This window comes from Heterocephalus glaber, unplaced genomic scaffold, assembly GCF_053883595.1.
Source record: "Heterocephalus glaber isolate CG9 unplaced genomic scaffold, H.glaber_assembly_v1.0 deba00001869, whole genome shotgun sequence".
NCBI classification, from domain to species: Eukaryota; Metazoa; Chordata; class Mammalia; order Rodentia; family Bathyergidae; genus Heterocephalus; species Heterocephalus glaber.
Window position 1 is genome coordinate 41,655 of NW_028258507.1, and position 17,179 is coordinate 58,833.

Here is a 17,179-nt window from a genome sequence, read left to right on the forward strand (position 1 = left end):
ACCTGGAGAAGTCAGGTGTGGGATCTACATTAACAGCCCCAGTGGAGCCCAAATTTGGGGTTCCCCAGCCTGGCTGCCACACATCGGGGTGAGGAAGCCTCCAGAGAATTTCACACCCAGCCACCAAAGTCACACCTCTCACCAGCCTTCCTGTAACACCCTGTCACGGGGCCTCCCTGCTCTGCCCTCCTGATGTCTGTCCACGGAGCCTGAGGCACAATGAAACAGTTCTTGTTTCACGTCCCTGAGCTTGGGTGGTCTGTTAGAGATCAGGGATAAGGCATTGTCCCCCACTCACAGCACACAGCCTCGTCCAGCTCTGACACTGCCTGGCTGGCCACAGGATGCTCACAGTGGCCTCCCCACATCTCCCTTGCTGCCTCCAGTCCCTGGAACTCCCCACCCATGGTGACATCCTGATCTCAGCCAGAGCTGCTGTCCTCTCTCAATTAACAGCACGCCTGGGTCCTTAGGTGGCCTCTTGAGGACCACACGTGAGGGCTGGGAAGAGGGACAGGGAGGCCTCATCTCACACACCCTCCAGAGACCCTATGACCCCCACTTTGATGCTGTCAACATGCAGGTCCCTGGGCAGAGCTGCGGGTCACAAAGTCACCATGCCAACCGTTCTGTCCATCATAACCACAGGGTATTCTGCCCTGGGGTGGGGGGAGGGCCTTGGGGACAGTCCGTGTCTGGACACCGAGGGACGCAGTGTCCTCAGTCACTGTGCTCTCAGAGGGAACTGGTGTGGGCCCACTGCGCATTGGTGACAGGGCTCCAGGGGCCTTGGTCCCTGGGCACAGAGGAGGTGGCCACACAGGAGGCCCGAGGTGGCTGGTGTTCGGCCTCCCTGGGCTCTGGACAGGGTCCCATGAGCAAGGAGGTCACAGAGACAGGCAACAAAATGGGGAGGCACAGCCCCTGTGTGCCCTGCTCTGTGCTCTTCCTCCTGCTCCTACTGCTGCTGCTCCTGCCCCTGCTCAGCGCAGGGAGGTCCCTAGGCCCCAATCCGTACCGCATCGTGACCCATAATCCGGAAGCTAGGCGACACTGGGACCCCAGTCGGGAGAAGACTTATTGTTGGGGCTCCTTCGACCTCTACTTCATCCTGGACAAGTGAGTGTCCCCTAGGTCATCCCTCCACCTGACCCCAGGAAGCAGCGGTTCCCAGTCATTACAGGCAGGACAAGGCCTCATGGGACTCCAGCCTCTGCAAGAGGACAGCCAGAGCCCTTCGGGTTCTCTGGGAGAGACCACCTATGGCCTTGGGGTCCGGGGGGGGGTGCTGCATCCCTGCCCAGTGGCCTCTCCTCTAAGCCTTGCTCTTCCTCCCACCCTGCAGACCTGGCACAGTCCCTCCACTTTCAGGGCAGCCAGGGGCTCATTTGGCCCTGGGGAAGCTGTGCTGTCCCTGGGGCTCCTGCTGGCTGTCAGAGAGGGAGGCAGGTGGGTCTTGGTCTTAGAGAGGTGGCCGGGTTCCATCCCAGCCCTCCTGCTGGCTGGGGCTGGGACCCAATGAGAGCCTGTGCAGCCCTCAGCAGGGGGACGCCTCCTGGTCCCCAGCCCTCCCTCAGCCCTCCCCCTCTGGATGCACAGTAGCCCAGGGGTCTCCCTGTGATGTCCTGTTGCAGGGTGGGCTCCTAGGTGGCCAAGGTGCCTGGAGGATGCTGGTGGTGACAAGACCCGGGCTTCCTGGGCTGGGCTCTTTCCACAGTCACAGGTATGGCCCTCTCATCTCCTCTGTGGGTACTGAGGGTGGGGAAGACAGGGCCTAGTCCCAGCTCCTGAGCCAAAACAGCCACCTAGGAGCCCCCTGCCCACCTTGGGAAAAGTCCTTCCTCCCTTCCAGCCCAGGGACTCTGAGATGCCCTGGGCAGGTGGTGACCTCGGATCCTTAGCACAGCATGGGTGGTGGCTGCCTTTGGGCATCAGAGTTGGGGAGGATGGGCGCCCAGGGCACTGACAGCCTAATCAGGCCAAGACCCCAAAGCCCCTCTCGGCCGCCACCCTGTTGCATGTGGGATGGATGAGCAGGGCTGTGGGCACAGGTGGGGATGTGGAATAGCATTAATTGGACACTTGCTGTGTGCCTACTGATGTGGACACTGTAGGCCTCCCAACAGCTTGAGGAAGTCAGTTCTGTGCCCTCAACTCAAAGAGGGTGAAGTTGAGGCTGAAAGAAGCTTCATGACTTGGGAAAGTTCAGTCAAAACTCTGCAGCAAACTATCAGAGGGTGGGAAAATTCTCCTTTCCTTTTTTCCTAAAGTCAAAGGAAGTGGGAGGACTAGACAGGCCCAAGGAGATGTGCTCCAGAGCTGAGGCTCCTCATTTCCCACCCCAGCCCCAGTCCACATGCCTCCTGCCTCTGCAAGAGGACAGGCAAGGCATCTTCAAGGCTAGGATGGGCCAAGTCCTTCGGCCACACTCGCCTGAGGCTGGAACCTGAGCTGGGCTCTGAATTCTCTCTGAGGGAGGAAGGGGAGCAGCTCAGCCCCCGTGCCCAGGCTGAGCTCCTGGATGGAGGCTTGTCTGCTGGGTGCCTCCCCTCCCGCCCTAGACCTGCCACTTGCCATTCCCACCTACTGGCTGCTGCAGCTAGGGTGAAAGAAGGCACCCTTTGCACCTGTTTCCCATCTCAGTCAGGAGGGCCTGGCACAGACCGTCAGCCCCGGGGACTATAGTACTCCTGGCCCTCATGGAAGGGGAGCTCATTGCTCCATTAGCAGTTGTGGGACAGCAATGTGTCCCCCAGAGATGCCAAGTGCAGCGAATAATGCACGGGGTGTGGAGAAAGACTGAGTTCAGATCTAGGTTGGGCATGGAGACTGTCAGGGTTTTCTTAATGTGTGAGAGACTCGGTTTCCTCTCCTGTAAAAGGAAATGAGCTGATGTGAGTGTTCCCTGGATGGAGGCACACAGCAGAGGGCCTGGGACACACATGCTCAGAGAAATCATCCTGATACATTTCGAATCATCTAGGCCTTCATTTCCTCCTAGTGTCCACACTGATTTAGACATAGCCCAGTGGAGGCAGTAGATGGGACAGAAAGAGGTGGCTCTTGGTGTGCTACAGTCACCACACGTTTGTGTGACCTTCAGGGGGTCCCATTTGTGGGCACCATCATCTCTGGAGGGGAGAAGGTGGTCTCCTGGCAGGTGTCTTTCACTCACAAGGCACAATTCTCCTCTGCCCCATGATGCTTCACTGGCAGAGCTGTGGGGACCCAGAGACCTTTGCCATGGACATAGGGCAGATGTGACTGATTCCCACTGGACAGGAGTCACGAGACCCCAGTCTCCTCCTGCTCCTCACTCTCCATCTGGGGACAGAGTGGGACACAATGGAGCAGGATGCTGGAGTGGGGATGGGAAGAGCCTGCAGCCATCCCTGCTGGTCCACAGTGTGGGCACCAGGGAAGCAGTGGCCAGCCTGTTCCCTTTTCCCAGCAGTGCCTGCTGGAAAAGGCCCCTTGGGCCTGCAGGGGCTGGACTACAGGCTGGTGACAAAGCTGAGCAGGTTCTTCACCCCAAGGGCAGCTCTAACACTTGGTACTCAGGAGTCCAGCAGGGGAACCACAAGCCATGTCTGGTCACCTCTGGACCTGGTGATGGCTCTCAAAGGCTTCCCATGGCTGTGATGCCAAGGTCTCTACACACCCACAGGGAGCTGGGAAGGTCACACCAAGGCCAGTGGAGACCCAGAGAGCCCAAGAATCAGAGGTGCTCAAGGACCTCTCCAGTCACATCCTCTTCCTCCACTTCCTGTCCCCACAGCCCTCAGCTAGTGTGACCAGCATCTCTTTTCCTAGAGGTTCCTCAATCCCAGTAGATGGCCTGCTTGGCCAGCCTCTGCCCACTGGTGGTCCTGATGACAGTCACCTCCAGGATAACCCCCCGTTGTCCGAGGCATTGGGGTGGGAGCCAGTGTTAAGGATCCTGCAGAGAGATGACAGAGAAAGAAGCTGCTCTGGGTGATGAAGGCATCTCATGCCCTAATTTGTGTCTCCTTTGTCATCAGGTCTGACAGTGTGGATGACAACTGGAATAACGTTCATTCATTTGTGGCAGATTTGCTGGCAAGATTTAAAAAGTACTCTTCTCCATGGTGCAGGCTGCCTGAGCATTGATTAGACTTGGTGGGGTCCCCTGGGTGGGGACACAGAGCCCAGCGTGACCAGGAAGGAAAGGGGACAGAGTGCACTGGTCCTCTGGGTCTCAGCTGTGTGCCTGTCCTGCCTCAGAGCCTGGGCACCTGCAGGGACACCGTCTGGGCTCCAGACCCCCAGGCTGGGAAGGAAGTCAGGACAGCAACTCAGTAGCTGACACCTGGACACAGGGTGCTCAGGGCCAAAGGAAAGGGACAGAGAGTGTGCCAGGAAGGTTAGAGGGGAAAGCAAGGATTCCTAGAGGGAAGTGGTCCTGGGCAGCTTCCCAGAGGAGGTGGGAAGTGAACTTGACCTTGAAGGCTGGAGAAAAGTCAGGGTCACAGTAACCCTCAGGGTGCCCTCTAGTGGGGGGTCTGTTTAGGCTGAGGAGTGTGGGTAACTCAGGGGAGGGCTGGAGACAAATCGTCACAAGTTGCTTGGGGCCAATGCCCCCAGGATTGACTGTGCCAGGCCAAGGAGGGGCTTGAATTCTTCCTCTGAGCCATAGAGAGCCATGGAAGGTTCATGGGCAGGGGAGTGATGTGCTCCAAGAAAAACCCTGGCAACTGTGGGTGAATAGAGCCAGGAAGAAGAACAGGAGCAGTGGTCAGCTCAGCCAGGGAGGCTGCAGCCACCTTGCAAGGGTCAAAGGTCCTGGACCAAGGGCAGTGGTCAGCGACAGGAAGGGAAGGCCTTGTGAATGGTGCCCATAGGGAGTGGGACTTCCTGAGCTGGGAAGAAGGAGGGTTTGGGAAGAGGAAAAAAGGCTAGAGATACAAAAGTAGCAGCAGCAGAGAGACAGATGGGAGGGAGGCCTCATGAAGGAGTGCAGAGGGTCTGTCCTCTTTAGTGTGTTTGTGTGTGTGTGTGACTGGTGTGCGCATGAGTGTGTGAGACTGGATGTGTGTGTGATGTGAGTGCCCGTGAGTGTGTGAGCTTGTGTGGATGAGTGTGTATGTATTTGTGGGCACACCTAGGGGTCTATCGTGTGCTTGCTTGTGTGTTGGAGTGCTGGAGCAGAGGTGTGGTTGTGAGGCCACCCTGACCCTCCCTGGGGCCCACGTCCCCATAGGCTGCAGCACCTCTCGCTGAGGTTCTCTGAGCCCAGGGCACAGAGGGGTGCGCACAGAGACTGCCCCTCATCCCAGGCAGTCTCCTGGGGTCAAATGCATGGGTTTCTTACTGCCCTGATTCCTTGCAGCCCCAACCTGCGCATGTCCTTCATTGTCGTCTCCAGAGATGCCGAAGTCACCGTGCCTCTCACTGCAGACAGGTAGGTGACCTGAGGAGGGCTGGGGACCAGGCCACAGGAACTGCAGGGAACTGAGGGCTCCACTGCCGGCTCTGTGGGGCCTCATCCATGCATGGGATGGGCTGGTTGGGATCCCTAGGGATCCACATTGGCCTCCAGCCTGATGCCCAGCCCCTCACAGTCCTGCTGTACTGGTACCCACAGACCCTGCCATCCCGAAGTCCACATGTCTGCCCAGACTCCAACAGACCTGAGTTCTTTCCTGGGCTGGCTGTGGGGACCTGCGGGATCCAGGGGGCTGGCGGAGCAGATGAGACTCCTATAAGCACCTTGGCCTGTGTGGGGCCTACTGTGACAGGTCACCCTCTGCCCAGGGCCAGTGGGGCACAGAGAGGGCTGGGGAAGGGCTGGGGACTTTTTGCAGGGCAGCATTGCCCCCCAGTAGGCTTCAACAGGGAGACCTGAGAAACCAACATCAGGGGGAGGTGGCTCAATGTGCCCAGAGATGCAGAGACCCAGGAGGATGCTGGAGAGCTGCTGATCAGCTGTAGGGTGAGGGATAGCAATGGATTCAAACCCTGAGAGGGAGGAGTACAGAGGAGAGGTGGGCACTCTTAGCCTGGAGTTGTGGGGCCCTGGGGAGAAGCCAGAGGAAGACAGTGAAGGACAAGCCAGCACTCAGGGAAGGGAGGGACAGGAAGCCCTGGGGCCTGAGGACAGTGACACTGGACATCAGGATCTTTTGACCCAGGGACAATAGAAAAGAGACTGGGTCAACATTGGCAGTGCAAAGGCAAAGCTTTAAGGGCACATGGAGTATGGGGTGGAGACATTCAGCCTAATTGAGGCTTTGGCCAAAGGAAGCCAGCAATTGATTGAGGACCAGGGTGTGCTCAGAGAGCAAAGGAGCAGCAGGTTTGTGTTGATTTGCAGGGGTTGGCTGAAGTGCAGGGATTCCCATGCTGGGTGCTCAGTTCCAAACAATGTTTCTTCTTGTGACTAACATGGATCACTTTATGGTCATGGTGAACTCATCATCGAGGCTGTTGAATGTTCATGTACCTGGTGCCATCATCCTGCACAAATCGTTCTGGCCTCATACTTGGGGGGCTCATGGGTGGTCAACTGACTCAGGAACTCCTGAGTTACTCTTATAGCTGGTGTCATCATCTTGTATAGTATGATAGGGCTGAAGGACATTCAGTGTTGGAGCTGCTGAGAGTCCAAGGATGGATTGAAAGCACCAGCTCCAAGGGACAACAAGCTGAGTTAACCCTGTAGCATAGTCTTGGACAGGATATTTCTTAAATGGTCAACATGTCCCTGTACAGAGCTGGGTAGAGTCTGGCTCTAGGGCTGTGGCAGAAAAAGGGACAGAAAACATGAACATGCACTATGTCAAGCATTTTGTCCCATTGCAGTTACCCATCAGACATCTGTGGACTTGTCTTATTCAGCTAGACACAATACCCAACACCCACTACTTCAAGGAGGAGAGGCTAAGTTAGCTCATGTTTTAAGGAGATTCAATCCATGATGGGCTGGCTGCATGCTAGGAACAGCATGGTAGAAGGGTGTGTTAGAACAAAGCTGCTTAATTCATGGCAGCCATGAGACAGAGCAGGAGAATAGCGCCAGACAGGAAGCAGCCAGAAACCATATATAGGACTCAAGGTCACACCTCCATGACCGTGACCCACCCAGACACACCCAGAAAGGTGCTCCACCAATCCCACAGGCAGATGCCAAGCAAATGAAGCAGACACTCAGCTAACCATCACAAGGCTCAAGAGAAGAATCAGTGGTTCTCAGCTAAAGTGCCTTTGAGTCCCTGTGAAGTAACCCAGGAAATTGTTGTCAGACCCATGCATCAAAGGTGCTGATTGTGGGAAGCTATTAATGTATTGCCCAGCTGTGTGACATCCAAAATTAGTGATTATAAGTTAACTAAGAGCAAGTGAAGCTAGAGGGATGATTTAGCAGTTTCCCTTTTTGGGAACAATTTCTCAATTCATGCCAACTTTCTGCTTTTGTGGTTTTATCAGGATCTGTTGTGGTTTCTGATGGATCTGCTGGAACGTGCCATGCTACCAGGGTGTATACTGTGCTCAGGAGCTAAATGTGTCATCCCATCCTTCTGTTCCAACACCATCCCCCATGGTGGCCCATAACTGTCTGGGGCAGGGCCACTCCCTCCTGCCCCGGGTCCAGCTGACAGGAAGAGCAGAGAGCGGTTGGCTCCATGGACACACGAGAGGCCTGGTGCAGGGTGTGGGAGAGACTTGAATGGCCACAATGGGTGGGGAAGTGGAGCGTGAGAAGGAGCTGGCAGAATTCTTGAGGGGCAGTGGGACTGTGCTGGGCACAGGGCAGGGGCTGGGCTGGGCAGAACTTGGTTGAGCCTCCACTGGGTAGGGCTGGCTGTGTCTTCACCCCTCGTGGACAGGACCAGGCAGTGATGGGTCTAGGGCCCTCAGAGCTTGGCCCACAGCAGTGTCTCTGCCCCAGGAAGAAGCTGCCCTTGAGGTCTTCACTCTAGGTGGCCTTGCTGTGCAGGCTCAGCCCTGTCACAGCCAATCAGCCTGAACACAGTCTTCCTTTTCTGTCCCAGTGCTGCCACCAGAGCTGGTGCTGCCTGCCCTAATCAAGCCTGTCTCTAACAGCCCCTGACAGCCTGGTCCCAGAAGCCTGAGCATAGGGCTTGACTGCCTTAGCTGCCTGTGGCCATGTCCCCACCTCAGGCCTTTAGTGTCAGGAACACTGAAGTCCTGGGCCCACACTGCTCATGAAGCAGCCTGGCTCCTTCCTTTGGTGGCTAAGGAGGGGCAGGTCAGGGTCTGTGCAGTGGGGACAGAGCAGGGCAGGCTGAGCTAGTGATCCATGTGACCCAGCCTTCTCTGCTGGAGAGCAGGCCTCAGCCAGGGTATCCTTGGCTTCTGGTCAGCACCAGGCATGAGGGTCTCCCTGGATCCCTGGACTCAAACTGCATATCCCTGGGCACCACACTCACCAGGAAGTCCTCACGGGGCTCATGGGATGTCTCCAAGAGTGGGGTGCCTGAGACAGGGTGAGCTCAGAGAAAATCAAGCGTTCCCATGAGACCGGCTGTTAGCCACTGCACCTGCCAAAGGGCTAAGCAGGCTGGGGACAGAGAAGGAAACAGACCTCCAGGAAATGATCCAGTTCAGTACAGGGGACAGAGCCACCCATCCTGACGGTCAATGGACAAGGCTGTGGGACAGCTCCGGGTGTGTTGTAACAACAAACCTCTTTCTTGATTTTTTTCAGAGACAAAATCGACAGTGGTCTTAACAGACTCCAATCGGTGCTGCCTGGAGACTACACATACATGCAGAAAGGGTTCAAAAAGGTAGAGAAGGCTGGAACCCAGGGGCAAAACTACCTAACAGCGTAGAATGTGACCATGTCTGTCCAGTGCTTTCCCCAACCCATGTCCATTCCCTTGCAGGCAAACAAGCAGATCATGAGATCACACTTTGGAGGTGAGTGGCCTGCACCCCCTCAGGCAGCTGGGTGCACAGCTGGTGGCTCTCAGGGAGGTCTGTGTACAGTCTCCAGGCTCCTCCCAGCCCCAAATCTGGGAACTCTGTGTTAGCTTCTCATTGCTATGACAAAATAGCTAAGAAAATCAACTTAAGAGTAGAAAAGGTTTATTTTGGCTCACAATTTCCTAGGCTTCAGTCCATGGTCAGCTGCCTCCATTGTTTCTGGGCTGTGGTGAGGCAGAACACCATAGTGGGCAGTGTGTGGTGGAGCAAAGCTGCTCATGTCAAGATGGACAGGAGAAGGAAAGAACAAGAAGGAGCCAGGGACAAGGTTCATCCTTCAAGGACTCACCCTATTACCAACTTCCACCAGTGAGGTCCCGCCCCATAAAGTTTCCCGCAGTTCCCAACAGCAGCAGCAGCTCTGGACCAAACCTTCAACACATAAGATTCTGGGAAACATCAAGTTTCCAAAATAGAATACACTTGTCCGAGACCAGCCCTTCTGGTGGGCAGAACGCCCGCCTCGGCATGGTTCTCACAGGACAGGAGGCCCCATGGGTCTACCCAGGGCACTTGGTCACTCTGAGCTCCTGGTCCCTCACTGGGCTCTGCATGCAGAAGGAGAAAGTCCAGATCCTGAGAAGCCTGAGGACCAGCATGAGGCGCCCACCTTGTCCCCAGGGCCAGACCTTCCTCCCCTTCTCCAGTCCCATCTTCCGTGGCCCACTTGCTCCTGGACCTGCACCTCCCACCACACAAATGTCTGTGTGGCCCGGGACACATATCCCTCTGCACTGTGGGCTGGCAGCTCTGGGCAAGAGTGGTGGGGCCCAGTGGGGACAGCGCTGGGGAAGAATGGGGTCCCCTGTCCAGGACCCTGCATGAGAGTGCTGAGCAGCTGGGCCGCTGTCCCAAGCAGAAGCCCACAGACTGTGCCCAAAATAGGTACCGGCACCACCCCTCCCTGGGTTGCTCTGCAGGAGGGGCTGCTGCTTCCTGTGCCCGGGAATGGGCTGAGACTGGTGGGCACATGGCTGGGCTGTCCTCAGGGAGGAGGGTGTGCAGTCTGGGGGACAGCAGGGCTAGGGTCAGGAAAGATCCTGAACCCCTCCCTTCTCATATGTAAAATGGCCCTGGGCGAGGCCCCCTTCTCACTCTGGAGTCTCTGGGTGGCAGGTTCTGTGGTCTGGCCACCTGTCCCAGGAGCCCTAAGTATGAGGAGCACCCACCTGCCTTCGTGGGCAGTGCTGGGTCCTGACAGTCTGCCGTGGTCCTGGGTCCCCTGCTGGTCACTCCTGAGCCTCGCTCACCTGGCCCCTACTTCTTGCTTCCTACACAGGTGAGAAAGTTGCCAGTGTGATTATCATGCTGACCAGTGGGATGCTGAGGAAAGACTCATTTGAAGAGACAAAGGAGGAGGTGAGCCCAGGTGTGGTCACCAGCACTTTGCCCCACCCATTTCGGTGCATTATCCTAAATGTCTCCTTTCTTGTAGGCGGACAAGTCCCGGCGCTTGGGGGCCATTGTTTACACTGTGGGTGTGCTAGACTACGACAAAGACCAGGTACTTCAGACCAGGTGCCCACCAAGGGGCTTGAGTACACGGGGCCTCACAGGGCAGGTAGAGACCTTCCCCCTCCCCGAACCTGGCCTGACACAGGAGCCAGTCTGTCTCTGAGAGTATGACTCTCCACTGTCCCCAAGCCCTGAGGGCAAGACACTGTGTCCTTGTCCTGGGTCTGGAGACCTGGTGCATCCTTGAGGCCCTGCCTGGGCATCAAGCTGATTCTTCCCCACATAGATGGTGGCACTCGCAGACACCCCAGGACACATGTTCGCAGTGGACAGTGGCTTCGAGGGTCTGCTGTACATCGTGGACTTGGTGAGCAGGGTGGGGGTACCTGGGCACAGTGGGGGCATCACTCCAAGGTCCAAGTGTCACACTCCCGTCCTCCTTCTGCCCTGTTACCAGCTTGTCTCCAAGTCCTGTCTTGAGGTGACGTCGGTGGAGCCGTCCAACTTGTGTGTGGGAGGTAAGGTCTGTGGGCTTGGGAACCAGCAGACAGCTCAATCCGTCATTGCAGGTATTTGTGTGTGTGTGTGTGTGTGTTTGTGTGTGTGTGTGTGTGTGAACAGGTGATTGTGGTGCCATGTGTTTTTGTGTGGGTGCTTTGTGTATACTTTTTGTGCTTTTGTTTGGGTAGCCTGTGGCCCTTCTTTGGTGTGTGATGTGTGTATGTATTGTTTGTGGGTGGTTCATGGGCAGGGGTTTGTGGCATATGTATTAGAATGTGTATATGAAATGCATGTAGGGGCTTTGTGTTGTTTGTGTGTCTAGGTGACATATTAATAACATTTGTTTGTGGTATACTAGGGAAGAAGGTGATGGGGATGTGTGTAGATGTGGTATGAGTTTGTGGTATGAGTGTGGAGAAAGTGTCAGGTTGTGTAGCAAGTGCCCTATATGTACTGGTGTAATATGTGTTGGAGGAGTCTGTGTGCTGGGTTTGCAATGTGTGGTGTGTGTCTCCATAGTGTGTGTGCCATGGGATGTGAGGAAATGGATGGTGTGGGACTGTTGTGCTTGTGTGTGATGTGTGTGGTGTGGGAGATGAGTGTGTGTGATGTGTGTGGAGGGCACTTGGTGTTGTTGGTATGTGTGATGTGTGTGTTGTATGTGTGATGTGTGCATGATGTGAGTGTATTTGTGATGTGTGCGGTATATGTGCAGTGTGTGCAGCATGTGTGATGTATGTGAAGTGTGTGAGGTTTATGGAGGCAGTGGCACACATGGTTATGGTCAGAGGCTGTCTGGTCTGTTTATGTTGTGGTTGTGATGTGTTGTGTGGGGTATGTGGGAGGGAATGAAGTGTGTCTGTATGGAATGATATGCTTTTGTGATGTGTGGTGTATCTCTGAGTTTACATGTGGTACACGATGTGTGTGGTATGTGTGTATATGATTGGTGGTGTGTATGGTGTTTAGTGAGTACGAGAGTGCTGAGTTTCCAGAATGTGTATGTCATGTGAGGTGGCTGTATATGAATCATGTGGTGTTTTGTGGAGGGTGTGGGGCGTGACTATTTGTGAGTGGTTACGAGGTATGGAACGTGTGTATGGTATTGTGACATGTGTGTTTGTGGTGTGCGGTGCTTCTACAGGGAGTGTGATATTGGAGTGTATTTCTGGTTTGTAGGTACATAAGGTATGGGCATATGCATATATGTGCAGTGTGTGTTATGTTTGGTGTGTGTGGGTATGTTTGTCAAAATATGTTGTGTATGAATGCAGTGTGTATGTTGGAATGTGAAGTATGTATGTGGAAAGTATGGTGTGAGTATAGCATTGTGTTCTTATGCTGTGCACATTGTGTGTTTGTAGTATGTGTGTGGGTTGTTGTACCTATGTTGGGAGCACGGTATTTGGGTGCATGGTGCATCTGCATGGTGGTTGTGTAGTGTTCATGGTGTGGTGTGATTGTGCATGGAGCAGACAGTACACGGATGGGTATGTTTGTCTTCCTGAGGGCATGGTATGCATCTCATGTGTGGTGTAAGTGGATGTTTAGCCTGACTGTGCACTGGGTTTGTAGACTTGTGTGTCTGGTGACAGTGTAGGTATATGTGTACAGTCACTGTTCAAACTTATCACAACACAAAGTTTAATTGTGAATGTAGGAAAAGTTTGTTTTAGAAATGCTGAAGGACACCCAGCAATGGGACAGAGCAATGTTTAAACAGGCCAACACAGACACGGCAGCTAGTGCTCAGCAAGAAGGGATGGGCAGATATGGGGTTTGAAATAGAAACAGTTTCCACATCCCCAAATGGAGACAGACGCAAGGTGTCACCACATGGGATGAAACAAAAGCATTGTACAAATTCAGCATCCATCCCTGGGCTGGAGAGAGGAGGAAACCTCCACACTTGACCTAGTTTCCATAGACAGCCAGGTGCACCTCGAGCCCATGGAGAAATAGCAGTGCCTGTCCCCAAGGCTGGAAGTGACATGGATGCCCCCAGTCCAGCCCAGGTCCCTGCCTTGGTGCACTGAGGATGCTCCTAAGTGGTCCAGAGGGAGGCCACCTCTCTTTGTCATGGGCACTATGTATGCAGCCATCATCCCCATGTGGCTGGCTTCTGATACCCAGGTGGAGGGGACAGGGAGGGTCAGGCTCTTCCTCCCACAAGTGGCATCTTGGCTGCTGCAGCTGCTGGGCCCTGGCTTCTGTGTCCCTTGTGGGAGGCACCATGACTGCAGGCTGTGGGAAGACAGAACTGTGCCCACTTTGAGCTCTGCCACCCACGACCCAGGGGCAGGATAAGGTGCCAAACACCTGGGCTGCAGTGTGGTCTTCGATGGATAGAAATAGCACTGTGGGGACATTGGGGGACAGATGGACAATGATGGCATAGCATCAGGACGTGGATAGGAGCTGAGGATGCCTGGTCCTGACCTCTCCACCCTGGACCTCTGCTCTGCACCCGAGCCCCTCTGATGCTGGGCAGGGTGGGGGCTGCAGTGCTGGGTGGAGGTGGGTCAGGGACCTCATCCCAGGGCCTCTCCTGCTTCTGGTGTGAAGCACCCCAGCAGATCAGCTGCCCTGACACACAGGCCCTGACGTCTGGGCAGCCAGAGAAACCCCAGGTGAGGACAGAAGCTGCCACTGCTTCCTCCCAGCCACAGAGCTGAGGTGACAGGTGCCTCCAGACACCAGCTCCACTGCTGACCTGTTACACTCCTGGGTGTCCTGAGCAGAGCTGCCATACACATAGTGACTCAGGGGGAAGCTGACGCAGGAGCCTGGGCCCCAGGTGACACAGAATGGCCTGGGTGCTCAGGCCAGCGTGGAGAGCCAGTCCATGTGCAGGGACTGGGGGACAGGGCTGTTGCAGCCCAGGGTCCTGGGCTGGGTGACCTGGGGCCACTCCAGGGCCATGGGGACAGGAAGGATACAGGCCTGGGCCAGGAGCTGCTGTCAGGCCAAGTAGCTGGAAACTGCAACTAGAAGACCCACAGGAACCCAGCCTGGGTGCTGCAGAGCTGCCCAGCTGCCCTCTCTTGTCCCCTGTGGCTTAGGCTAAGGGGCAGGGAGGGCCATGCTGGTAGAGTGAGGGGCTTTTGGGTCCACAGGGCAGTGGGCTGTGTTCCTTGTGGGTCAGGAAGAGGCTAGGTGTGGAGGTGTTGACCTCCATGAGCCCCCCTCCTGGTAGGACAGGGGCCTCTGGTGCTCCCATCCTGGCCCTGCTCCTGGGGTCTTCAATGGGAACCATGGGAATTCAGGGTGGAGGCCCCAGCTGAGGTGGCCCCTGGAAGCTGGGTGCCTGTCATGGTGCTGTGGTCTGGATGGTGGGAGGAGGAGGGCTCCCACATTTTCAAGGCTGGTTCTGCTGCATCTGGTCTGGGGGTTACAGATGCTCACATACAGCTGCCACCTCTTGGAACCCTGAGAGTCCCCCTGGGGGTGACTGCTGTGAACCCAGAGCCCCACTCCCACACTCCCAGTTTGAATGTATCCTTGCAGAGCCCTACACGGTGGTCATCAGAGGAGAAGGTTTTCGTAATGCAAAAGGCCCAGACCAGGTTATTTGCAGATTCAAGTTCGGTGACACCATCTTTGGTAAGTGGCTCCTGGTTGCCTCTAGGTCACATGTTTCCCTCAGGACATCCTTCCCCTCAGTACTGGAAGCCTCCAGCCAGGGCTGACCTTTCCCAGAGGATGCCATGAGGTTAGGGGACAGGGGGAGCAGGGGACCCTTCCTCCTCTGCAAAGTGGGTATTGGTAAACCCCAGCACCCCAGGAGCGGGTTGGAGTAGGTCTCGCCCTCGGCAGGCTGGTGTGAGCCTGGGCTGGCCTCACAGCAGCATCTGTCTCACCTGGTCCTCCATGCCCTTCCCTGAGAGCTGGAACCCCAGGCAGGAGTCTTCTACAGGGAGAACACTGCAGCCCTGGGCTCTGAGCCTGGCCAGGTGCACAGGGAAGCTGCTGGGAAACCATCCACTCCAGCTTGCAGAGGGGACACTGGACCTGGAAGCTCCAGGCCAGAGAGTGGGCATCCCGAGCATCCCAAGCATGCAAGCACAGCTCCACTTGAGGAGGACTGGGCTCCAGACTGGGAGGTTTCCACTCCTACATGTTATGGAATGGTTGTCAGGCTCTGGAGGAAGAGAGGAAAGGAGGGAAGGAGTGAGGGAGGGAGGGAAAGAAGGAAAGAAAGGAGGAAGGAAGGAAACAGTGAAATCATCAAACATCCCCGTTTCCTCCACAGGCTGCCCCAGCTCAGTAATGACCCCACCTGGTCCCTATGGTCAAATCCCAGGGTCACCCTTGGTCATTTCAGCCCACCCCACACCCAGTCCCCCAGCTAGTCCCACAATACTGCCGTCCACACGGTGCCCAGGATCTGTGCACCCACAAGGATTCACTGCACCAGGAGCAAAACCCAGTCCTCCACTTGACACCCACCACTGGGCTCCTGTCCTTCCCTCCTCCACAAGCCCCTCAGTTCCTGCCACAGGCCTTGGCACCTGCCACTCACACAGCCCAGCCTCTGCTCCCATGCGTCGCTCCCAGCTGCTGCTGCTCTGGTTGGGCTCAGCTGAAACCTGCTGCTCAGGCAGAGCTGACTTGACAGACCAGGCCCCTGCCTGCAAGGGGAACAAGACTTGCATGGAACTGGAAGCCTGGTGCCTGCTCTCTGGGGTGCCTACCCATGTCCTCTGGGTTCCTACCACCTGCACCACAGAGCATTGTGATCCAGTTCCAGGGCTGGCACCATTTCAGTGCCGATATTTCAGTGTCTCTCAAAGAGCAACTGCATCTCCAAAGGCGATACAGGTGGCCTGGACCCCCCAGCACCATGCGCCTGCCTTTTGGGCTGCTCGCTTTGCAGTGTTTCCTCTGTCCCCTTCATCCCTGACACTGAGCCCGGGAAGTTGGAACCTTCGCTGCCTTCCCCTGTCACACACCAGCACTGCTCAGAGCCCAGGAGAGAAGGAGCTGAGCAGGGGTCTTAGAAAGGAAGGAGGGCAGGAGGTGCTGGACTGGGCTCAGTGGTGGCTCTGCTGGCCCAGGGCAGGTGGAGGGCATGGGGGAAAGACAGGTGCACAGACACCTGGGTGCCATTGTTTTTTAGAAAGAAAACCCACCAGTGTGGAAGAAGCTTCCATAACCTGTCCTGGGCCGAGGATAGATGAGCCTGGATGGTAAGTGCCGTGGTTCTGGGTCCTAGAGGTGGGGACAATGTGGCCTGTTTGCCACCATCTCCTGTCCTGGGGTCAGCCTGCTCTGGGCTGAGGCGCCCTCCCCACCTGCCCTTGGGGGTGACCTTCAAGGTGCCCAGGGACACACAGAGGCCCAGGCACTGCTGAGGGCAGGTGCAGGAGAGGCTGGGCCAGGCATGGCTGCCTTTCCTCCGGGTCACCTTTCCCGGCCAGGACCACACAGCGCATGATAGAAGTGTGACTGTGATGCTGTTCAGACCTCCCTGGTCCCTCAGCCATGGGGAGGATGGCACCATCCGCCGTGAGGGCCACTCACTGCCTGAGCTGCAGCCCTTGCTGAGGATGGCATTGCAGTGACTGGAAGGAGAATTCAGGACCCACCTGCCCTCCCTCTGGGAGCTCCAGATGCTGGGACTCTAGAGAGGGTGGCTCTGGGCTGCAGCACCCCGGCTGGTGCTCACCATCTGCCGCAACTCTGTGCACAGGAAGCTCTCTGTTGACCTCAGTCTGAACAATGGCACCAGCTTCATTGGGGACAAATTCAAAATCACCAGCACCAACTGTGTGAACCCCACGGTAGGACTGCACTCCCTGACTCTGGTGAGCCCTGAAGTGGACACAATCCACCTGGGGAAGTCAAGGCAGGGGGTCTCAGCAATACAGACAGCAACTGAGCACACAGACCCTGGGCCCCACCTGGGTTCTCCCTCGGCCACTCGGGGAGGAGGAAGCTTCTGCCTGGAGCCTATCCAAAGGTCCAAGGCACCCAGCCCTGGCACATGGGTGTCATAGGCACAGGAATCTGGAGTCCCACCAGCTGGGGTAGGAGTTTGTGTCACTGAATCAGTGCCCCAGATACAGTGATGGCCCAAAGCCACTCAGGAGCCCAGGCTGAAGCCTGCATGGTGACAGCCCTGTCATCTGCAGTGTACTCTGCCCCTTCCTGCCCTCCTCCTGCCTCAGCTCCCATTAGCCCCCTGCCTGCTCTGTCGCCCACAGAGCTTTCCTCCCTCTTGGGCTTGGGGATGCTGTCCAGGTGTGTCAGC

General features: G+C 56.2%; 1 protein-coding gene across 3 annotated transcripts in view; it reads left to right on the plus strand.

Annotated features, from left to right (window-relative positions):
* Positions 1–6: 6 nt before the first annotated feature.
* The window catches only part of LOC147820481 (anthrax toxin receptor-like), a 29,616-nt gene continuing 12,443 nt past the window's right edge, over positions 7–17,179 (plus strand). The window contains exons 1-13 of one of the 3 annotated variants that reach the window (XM_087204170.1): positions 958–1,119; positions 1,635–1,723; positions 4,023–4,094; positions 5,351–5,422; positions 8,690–8,771; positions 8,871–8,904; positions 10,250–10,329; positions 10,406–10,474; positions 10,712–10,792; positions 10,883–10,943; positions 14,434–14,529; positions 16,046–16,115; positions 16,619–16,733. In XM_087204170.1, the coding sequence (XP_087060296.1) occupies positions 1,668–1,723; positions 4,023–4,094; positions 5,351–5,422; positions 8,690–8,771; positions 8,871–8,904; positions 10,250–10,329; positions 10,406–10,474; positions 10,712–10,792; positions 10,883–10,943; positions 14,434–14,529; positions 16,046–16,115; positions 16,619–16,733 (888 nt within the window). In that variant the 5' untranslated portion in view covers positions 958–1,119; positions 1,635–1,667. Of the gene's footprint in view, positions 1,120–1,634; positions 1,724–4,022; positions 4,095–5,350; positions 5,423–8,689; positions 8,772–8,870; positions 8,905–10,249; positions 10,330–10,405; positions 10,475–10,711; positions 10,793–10,882; positions 10,944–14,433; positions 14,530–16,045; positions 16,116–16,618; positions 16,734–17,179 lie in introns of all 3 variants that reach the window. The other 2 variants (XM_087204168.1, XM_087204169.1) reach the window with 2 other exon arrangements.